The 9,586-nt window shown below is 53.3% G+C and overlaps 1 protein-coding gene across 1 annotated transcript in view; it reads left to right on the plus strand.

Moving 5' to 3' along the window:
• TMC2 (transmembrane channel-like 2) overlaps window positions 1-6,011 on the plus strand; it is a 23,782-nt gene extending 17,771 nt beyond the window's left edge. Inside the window, exons 16-20 of the mRNA XM_008936111.1 lie at window positions 452-691; window positions 2,458-2,583; window positions 4,290-4,368; window positions 5,207-5,324; window positions 5,758-6,011. Of these exons, the coding sequence (XP_008934359.1) occupies window positions 452-691; window positions 2,458-2,583; window positions 4,290-4,368; window positions 5,207-5,324; window positions 5,758-6,011 (817 nt within the window). The remainder of the gene's footprint in view (window positions 1-451; window positions 692-2,457; window positions 2,584-4,289; window positions 4,369-5,206; window positions 5,325-5,757) is intronic.
• The last annotated feature ends 3,575 nt before the right edge of the window (window positions 6,012-9,586 follow it).

Genomic DNA, 9,586 nt, shown 5'->3' on the forward strand with positions numbered 1-9,586 from the left:
GGTCTCCCCTGAGCCTCCTTTGCTCCAGGCTCAGCACCCCCAGCTCCCTCAGCTGCTCCTCCCCACACTTGGCCTCTAGACCCTTCCCCAGCTTCCTTGCCCTTCTCTGGCCACGCTCCAGCACTTTTTATGGTGAGGGCCCCAAAACTGAGCCCTGGATTCAACATTTTCCAAGCTATCACCAAACAATTTTTGCCACAAACCGAAAATCTTTCTTTGCAGCCCCTGCTGAGACCTTGCTGGTCCTCAGTGCATGGTCACCCTACCCCAGCGTGGATGCAGGTGGCTTCTCCTCCAGGAACACAGGGCTAGCACCAGCCAGGCTGCTCAGGCTGCCCTTGTGGGCAAGCCAACCACCCCGTGACCACTTGTTGTCTTCCTTTTGAAAATAAAACACCTTCCAGGCTGTCTAACAAAATAAATAGCCCCTGTCCTTCTCCTTTCCCTCCAGGATGGGCTCCTTCTACGCCCCAGGGCTGGTGGGGATCAATGTGCTGCGCCTGTTGACCTCCATGTACTTCCAGTGCTGGGCTGTCATGAGCAGCAACGTCCCCCACGAGCGAGTCTTCAAAGCCTCCAAATCCAACAATTTCTACATGGGACTCCTGCTCTTGATCCTGTTCCTCAGCCTCCTGCCCGTGGCTTACACCATCATGTCCCTGCCTCCTTCCTTTGACTGTGGACCGTTCAGGTATTAGGAAAACACCAAAAAAGGTCATTTTTTTTCCCCCTCCTTTGATACGTGGGATTATTTTGATGCAGTTAGCAGGCCTGGATTCTAGCAGAGGTGGTGGAACCACTCCATTCTCCACGTGGTTCTATCCTTGGCAGTGTGAGGCAAGGGGCCATGACCAGCTCTGGGGTGTAGCTGGGAGCATCAAACCTGCTCTGAGCTCCCATTTACCCCAGCAGACTCTGTAAGCTGGGGGATTTTGCCAACTCTGACATGATTCCCAGTGTTTCCCCAACACACCTCGATGAAAGCACCAGAGAACAGCAGGGTGCAGCCCCCAAAAGCAATGGGAGCACCCCTAAAGGCTCTCTGGGGGCACAACAGCTCCAGAGTCTCCTTCCAAAACCTGCAGAGCCAAGAAATCCCACAGCAGGAAACATATTTTACATGCTGAATTTTGTTGGAAAACAGCAGGAAATGGGTAGGTCTGAACCTGAAGAGCTGCAGCTCTTAAAAAAAACCAAAAAATGCCTTTTTTGGTTTGTAATTAGGAGAGAATCAGCCCCAGGCAGAGCTGGAGGACTGGATTAGCATGCCAATAAAGTCTGCTTTGATTGAGTAGCAGCATTTCCTGGGCCTGCTGGGTCTGACTCAGCAAGGAGCCAGCTGGGAACAAATTGTTCCTGCAGAAGCACCGGGTTTGGGTTCTCCACTGGCTGATGGAGAGTGACAACAGAAAGCCAAAAGCCTCAGGGGGAAGGCAAGAGACCAGAATTCCCTGGGTTCTCTAACAAGGATGGGTATGGATGAGCAGTGTGAGGAGAAACGTGCCCCACACACACCCCATCACTGGGAGATGACTGATCTGCCATGTGGAAGAGCTGTTTCAAGTCCCAAGGAACCTTTCAAGAGCCTCTAGGCTCGACTCAGACCCTGGGCACACCTCTGGGCTTGGCTGAAAGGTCACTCTCCTGGGCTGCAGGCAGCTGATGAGGCTGGGACACCCTGTGGCCAGATTTTAATGACTCTCAGCATCAGGAGGGAGTCCAACACCTTCCTGAGCAGAACCCTGCAAGATCATAGAATCCTTTAGGTTGGATCCTTTAGGATCATCAAGTCCAATAAACCTAAAGATGAGGAATAGCACTTGTAGGGTTGAATGCACAGAGCTGGGGATGCTGAGGAGAGAAGAAGGTCAATTATATCACCCAGCCTTGCACAGCTCCCTTCTCCTTTCACACAAAACACCCTCATCTGCTTTACCAATTTGGCTTGAAATGACTCTTTCTGAAGAGTTTCCTATTAAGCAATAATCACAGCTTGCTATTTTTGTCATTACTTAGCAGCTCTTCGAGTTGGCTCGTTATTTCAGGAAGCCAGAATTTGCATATGGAAAGTCATCCCAGCCATGAAGAGGCCACAGTTAATGAGAGATTGATCAGAAATGGGTGGCTACTGCAGTCTGTAGGGGTTTATACACTTCAGAGGGGCAAACACTCAGGAGCCACCTATGGAAACCAAGGTATTAGCTCCAGGAGCAAATTGGCCCACCAAAAATTATAGGAGTAATCCATGGGGAGTGTGGGAAATGGATGGACCAACAGATGATTCAAAATGAAGGTATTTTGGTGGCCAACAGCAAGCTGATGCTCACTGAAAGACACAGAAAAATCTCATACTGATTGTTAAAGATCTAATTGCCAGGAAATATTGTCACTTATTGTCAGGTTAGGAGCTCTTTTGCCCCTGCAGCAAACACCTCCAGCAGCTCTTTGTCTCTCCAGTGGGAAGAAGAGGATGTATGATGTCATCCAAGAGACCATCGAGCTGGATTTCCCACTTTTTGTTGCCAAGATCTTCAGCTACGTGGCAAACCCAGGGCTGATCATACCTGCAATCCTGCTCATGGTGTAAGTTTTCCTTGCAGTGTGACAGGTCTGGTGGGAGGGAGAAGGTTGAAAACCAACCCTGCTGGGATGTTAGTGAGGTCTGAATACAGCTCCTGCTGAGACAACAGCCCCGAGCAGGGCAGGCACATGCTCCCTACCCCCCCTTCACTTTTCCCCAGTCCAATTTCCCAAAATTTAATTACCTGACCCAATGAAACACAGCTTTGTAGCTGGAATGCATTGCTGGCAAAGGCCTCGTGGATATCAGTGCTCTCACAGCTTCCACAGGGATAAGTTTTTGGGAGCCAGCAGGAGATAAATGGACAATCTCAGCCTGGTGCTTTTTGGAGCAGCAATTTCTGTCACAGCTGGTGGTGTTTGCAGCTCTGCCAAGCCAGGGCATCCACAAATCACACGTTCCAAAAAGATGAAGAGATGTGGGGTTTGAGTTGTTGGTTGGGGTTTTATTTTCCTCTCTTTTTTTTTTTCTCAAATAATACATCTGGAATTTGTTTCAGTGCTGTCTGCTCATTTCAGCTTTGCAAGCACACTTCCATCCCCTTCAGCAGCACTACGACCAGGGAAGTTCTCTGGTTTTTAAGAAGACATTTTGGGTCTTGTTCCTGAGGTTTCCATAGCTATCAAAACGGGTGGCCAGATTTTACAGGGAGCTCTAAAATCACCAGTGGGAGACAGGCAGAGGGTTGGGGAGAGTATTCCTTAGGCTTGCCTGCTCCCCCTTTTCCTTGGGCACCCACACATTGGAGGTGTGGGCTCTTGGGCACACCATCATTCTGAAGAGGTTACCCTGAAGAAAATGCCACAAAATTGAATCAAATACAAGTTTCTGTGTAACAAAACACAGAAACAGCCTGAAAAATCCCAATTAAACAGCAAATGACCTGCAATCCCTCTACCTGCCTCAAGCTACGTGCTCTTTTTAACCTAAATAAAGATGAGCAGACACTGTAACTCGTGCAGACAGATCCTACACGTAGAAGCAGCAGATCAGGGCCACACAGGAGACAAGAAGTTGCACACTGCATCCCTAGCAGGGCCAAGCATGTTGTTGAGTTATTAGCTCTGTCCCTGCAGGCTTCACAGGAGCCCTGGCAGATGCTACCACCGACACGAGATGAGGCTGCAGAGCTAATCCACCCCAAATGGGTGACCTTTAGAAAAGGGCTGCAGATCAGGCTTCTGAGGCTTTGATGCACCCCTAAAAATGGTGGTAGAAGAGCAGCAGATCTTTGAAAAGAATGTTTTGACAATCTCCTGCCCTTTCCTCCACTGAGAGCTGGGACAGAACAGCACAAACCCAGTTTATCTGCTGAAGAAACACTGTTTGCCAACCCTTCCCAGGCTGGGCTCTGCCCACACCACAGCCCTCCCAGCTCTCCTCTAGACACCGTTCTGTCCCTGCCCTGATCCCTCCTGCAAACTGAGAGACACCCTCCGTCCACATCACCTGCAACATCCTCCTCTCCCCCACCTTGTGCAGCCTTTGGGGACCTTAGAGATTTGGGATTTCCCATCGTCCAGCTCTTGAGAGAGTCACAACCCTAAAAAACCATCCGAGCGGAGCTGAGCTGCTGCCCTGGCTCAGCCTCTGAAGGTGCTGTGGGGGCAACTGGTGGGGAAACTGAGCATAAGGTAGGGAGAAACAAAAGGTTCCTTGCTCCTGAGACTTCCTCCCTCCTCTGGCCCTGTCATTTTTGGGTTTGCAGCCTTGCCATCTACTACCTGAACGCCGTGGCCGAGGCGTACCAGCGCGCCAACGCCGAGCTGAAGAAGAAGATGCAGATGGTGAGTGTGGGGCTGGCAAAGCCACCCCTGAAACACCCCACGCCTCGAGCTCGGTGAGCCACAGGGGCTTTTCCACTGCCATTCTGCTTGTGACACGAGGGGAAGATGCTTTTCAGGCTCGTTCAGTCCTCTCTGAGGGTTTTTGATGGCTAACTGCAACGAGGGGCGCCGTGCCACAGCAGGATGCTATCTCACACCTCAAAACCACAGGGAGGTTTCCCATAAACTGCACTTTTTACCTGTAAAAATAAGTTACCTCAAAGTCCAAGCAGTGTTTTGGAGCCTGAGATTTCCAAGGGACAAGGATAAGCCCCAAAAAAACCCCACAGCCAGATTTTGCACAAGCTGTAGAGCCAGGAGCCATAAATAGCAACATGACAATAAGATTTTTTTACCAAGCACTTCACAAAGGAGGCTGGTGTCTGTCTCTGCCACGTGGATGGGAAAAGCAAGACCCAGGCAGAGGCAATGACTTGAATGAGCAGGGTAGGATTTGGACCTCGTGGCATCCAGAAATGGGAGAGGTTGCCACATGTAGAGAACCCTAATGCAGGAACCCCTGAACTGTTATGAGTTAGGCAGCATGGCAGACCTAAATCACAGTATCACCAAGTGCTTTGCCCTGCCAAGAGCAGAGCCATCACTTCCCAGCCTCTGCCTGGGTTGTACTCAGTCCTGCCTGGGACATATTTACCTTCCCTAAAAACCTGGGCCAGGATTCAGCACCTTGAACTTGGCAACGAGTTTGCATCATAGCAACAAACACTCAGCCAGGGCAACATCTCGTGGGTTACACCCACAGTTTCAAACTAAACTAAATCATTTTTTATTGGTTCAGCAACGTGAAGAGGAGAAAAACAAGAGGAACAACAAAACCAGCACTAACCCCATGCTGGAAGATCTGGAGGACTTACTTACACCGAGCACAAAGAGTGAGAGTCACCCCAAACAAGAAGGTAAAAACTAACCAGCCTCCCCTCAGCTCTCTGGAAAATGCTCCTTTTACCACCAAAATCATAGATTCATAGAGTGGTTGGGGTTGGAAGGGACCTTTCAAGGTCATCCAGACCAAGCCCCTGCCCTGAGCAGGGACATCTGCAGCTAGAGCAGGGTGCTCAGAGCCCCATCCAACCTCCCCTGGGATGGTTCCAGGGATGGGGCAGTGACCATCTCCTTGGGCAAGCTGAGCAGGGTTTCACCACCCTAAAATGACTGGGAAGGGTTGGGAACCTGGAGTGATGCACACTTGCAAGGGATTGGATGAGTACAACTCAACCACACACCCTCAGACCTTTGGGTTATTGCACGTAGAAGAAACAGTCCCACGGGGCAGGGGAAAAACAGCAGCGGTGGCTCTCAAGAAAATAACCCTCATAACCTTTGCTTTAGACAAGAAGATGGAGCCTCCAAGCAGAAGCAGCCCCGTTGTGAAACAAGGCAAAGCAGCAGCCCCGGGGGGCAGCCCCATGGGTGCTGGGAGAGGAGCAACATTCAGCCCCCCACCCCACGTGTTCGTGCCACGGCCACCGACACCGCGTGCCCGGGCACCTTACCCCGGGCAGATGAGGCCCTGGGGGCACCCACCAGCACCCAGCCCTGGAAGGGGGAGAGGGCAGCCACTCTACCTACATGCTCCTCGATAAGCTCTGCAGCATTCCTCCTGTTTGACACAAGGCAGAGGTGCTGCAGGATCTGTGGTAGTTTTAGTAGGAAGTGATTACTCTGGGTCAGTCACCTACTCGTGCTGATCTCCACCCACCCAACCCTACCCAAACCAGCTTGGTTTAGAAGCTCAGTCGTCCTCTGGAGCTGTGACCCCCCCATGGCTGTGCTGATTGTGGCCAGGAAGGAATCAGGAGGTGGTCAGGGTGAAAATCAGCCCTGACTTTGCTGAACTGCCACACAGAGGACATGGCCCCGGGGCCAGAAACAGCATCACAGGGACCTTGTCCTGTGGTATGAGTGCTCGTCAGTCCCTCCAAAGCCTTCTTCACTTAATAAAAGCATGACTTTACCTGTCATTTCAACCAAAAGTTGGGTTTTTTGCTGTCTCTCTACCTGAGGAATTAAGTGATCTATAGAGGGTTCCTGCCCAGCTGCATGGCAGCTGCTGCTGGGAGTGGAGGACTCCTACCAGACCAGCACAGGAGGAGGTTTTGCCAGCTGCTTTTTCTCCTTCATGCTAGCTTTCCTCAAGTCCACCTCCTCCAAACCTTCATCTCTTTATTCCAACCCCTCTCAGCCCCTAGATGTGACTCCTCATTCAGTAACCCCACCCAGCACGACCGAGGGCAGGAGCCATCACAGGGGCAGGGGCCACAAGCTCCACTGGCTCCCGCACCTGCCCAGACCCACCCTGCCAAGACCTACCCTGAGAAGCCTGCAGTGATGAATCCAGGTGAGGAAGACAACCAATGGCCATTTCCCCATGCCCAGAGAAAGCTCCTGGTGGTGGGCACTGGTGTTTTCACAGCTTATCCCACCCCATGGGGCTCACTGCTCAGCATGCCCAGCCAGGCAGGGCTCTGCTGGTGCCTGGAGCACCACAGTGGCTTCCACACTGCTGAAGATGCACTAGGACTCGATCCAATGTCCTGCAGGCTGCTGGCTTGACCCCAGGGTGCAGCAGGTCACCCACCTCTCTGCACCCCAGCAAGCTTGGACCCTCTCCACAACCATCTATCAGGTGCTTCTGCTGCCACCAAATCTGGTCGACCAGGAACCTTCAAAGCCTGACCCCACGACACCTCCAAACCGCGTCTCCTCAAAGCAGAGATGTCCTAACAAGAACTGAAGTGCCACCAGAAGGCTTTCAGGACCAGCCCTCCCATTCTGACTCCTGCTGCACACAACTCCACCAGCTCTCCAGCCTGACAGCCGTGGGGATTTTTCTCTCCACCACTTTTCCTGCTGCTCGCCCAAGCCCCGAGGCAGCAGCTCGTCCTTTGGCAGCCTGGTTGCATCTGCAGCCAAGGCTTTAGGCTCCCAGCTGCTCAGGCACAGGTTTTTCCCCTGGGGGGAAAGGCAGCTCTGGAACACGAGGGTTTCTAGGTCCCAGCCCATTTCTCACACACCAGAGGGGTCATTGCTGAGCCAGAACTCAGCACCATGCTCTGAAGGGACCGTTCTAACTCAGGGTGGAGCTGCAGCACGTGGGCACAGAGAGGCTTGTGCTGCAAGCACCCACAGCATCACTGAGGGCTTGGGGTTGGAGAGATCCTTTAAAGGTCACCAACAACCCAGTCACCACCAACAGCCCCAGTTCCCTCAGCTGCTCCTCGTAAGACTTGTGCTCTAGACCCTAGAAGGGAAGGTCAACCCACTTCTCTTGCAACAGAACAGACCTCCCAAGATATAAAATGAAAATTAAATAAAAGGAAAGGCTTAACACTTACCTGAAGAGAGCAACCTCCTTCTCTGGATCCTGGGGGGGCAGAGCCAGCACAGACCAACGTGCCACCACAAAGGAACAGCTCCATAGAGTGCTGGTCCCCCCTGGGCACTGGGCTGTTGGGAACTGGAGGAGTTGATCCTTGCAGCATTTTATATCTCAAGTCTCAGGTTTGACATTCTAACAAAGCTCCTGCTTCTATACTCAAGGTATGGCTGGAGAATTCGTGGTGCTCATTTTGAGACAAAACCACCAACACTTTGCTTTCACAGAGGGGAAAATAAAATGGAAAACAAGGTTGAGGAGCAGGCTAGAATTCAAGGAGGAATCCAAGATGCTTAGGAAAACAAAATTAAGACTTAATTAATCTCAGCTTCAAAGGGCTGAGAAGAGACAGACTAGCTGCTAGACTTCTCAGCCCTCCTGAAGGAGCTGGTGGAGAATTCAGAGAAGGTAGCTCTGCCTTGAAAAGCCAACAGCACACTCCCTCCTGCCCCACACCAGTCCTTGCGAGCGGAGGGGAGGAGATGCTCCAGCACCTGGGGCTCCTAAAGCCCTTCCCACCTGGGAGCAGCCACGGGGCTTAAAGGAGCCTCCAGGGGAGATGCTGTGGAGAGGGATGTGGTGGGGTTGGTCTCTCTCAGGTTAGAGCCTCCAACAGCAAAGCAGCAAGTGGAGGAAACTGGTGCACGCCCCAGTCCCCTCTCCGCACATGCAAAGCCCACGGTGCAGCAAATGGAGCTTTGGGAGCGTGGAGGAGAAGACAAGTCACTCTAGAAACGCTGGGAGCCATGAGCCAGGCAGGGTGGATGCACCAGGAAGCGTCTGAGGCATCTCCAGCGAGGGGAGGCGGGCGCCACCCCCCCCCGCCTCCCTCCGGGACAGTCACTGCCCCGTGTCCCTCACACCACATCTCCACGGCTTGGAAACCCCTCCAGGGGTGGGGACTCCCCCCCTGCCCAGGGGTGCTTACAAAGCGGGTTTTGGCCACCCCTCCCTCAGCCGGTGCCTGCTGTGCCCACCCCTCCGGCCACGCTGCCAGCAGCACGGCCACAAACCAGGAGCACCAGCCCCATCTGCTGGGGTCCTGGAAATGCTCCACAGCCTCCAAGGCTGGAGCTCTGCAACACAGCATCGCCCTCCTGCCCCCCACCAGGCGGGAGCGATGATGGGGGGGTTGTCTGCCCCCTAAAAAGGGCGGAGAGAGGCTGGTCTGGTTGTCCTGAGCTAGCTCAGACCCAGAAGGCAAATGTCCTTCACTCTCATCGTCCCCTCGGCTCTTCAGAGAGGACCACAATCACCTTCCTGGGCCACACCAACACATCTAGTGAGAAATAACCTTCACAGCAGCCCCCTCACAGGGGTGCCTGGCTATGGAAAACCTTGTCCCAGTCTTTGATGGGGAAGTCCTCACGGGAAACCAGCTCCAAGTGCCATGATGTGCCACAGTCCTTCCTGGGCTGAGCTTCCCTTGCACAGCCCCAGATCTAAACCTGCCCCTGAAGTGTGCTGTGCAGTGCACAGGCCCTCCCAGCACCTCAAAGGTGGGTGGTGCTCAGTTCTGCCCTGCTCTGGGAGCCCCCCCTGCAGTGCTGGGGCAGCTCTGGAGTCCTCCGCACAGCAGAGCCAGGGAGCTGCTGGAGCGGGGCCAGAGGAGCCCCAGCAATGCCCCGCGGGGGGAACCCCTCTGCTGGGAGCCCAGCAGGAGAGAGTTGGGCTGGGGAAACTGAGAGCAGAAGGCTCCAGCGGGGGAGACCCCCTGGGGGCTGCCAGGGGCCTGGCAGAAAGCTGGGGAGGGACTTTTGAGCAGGGGCTGTTGGGACAGGA

This window comes from Merops nubicus, unplaced genomic scaffold (assembly GCF_000691845.1).
Source record: "Merops nubicus isolate BGI_N331 unplaced genomic scaffold, ASM69184v1 scaffold6562, whole genome shotgun sequence".
Classification (NCBI taxonomy): domain Eukaryota; kingdom Metazoa; phylum Chordata; class Aves; order Coraciiformes; family Meropidae; genus Merops; species Merops nubicus.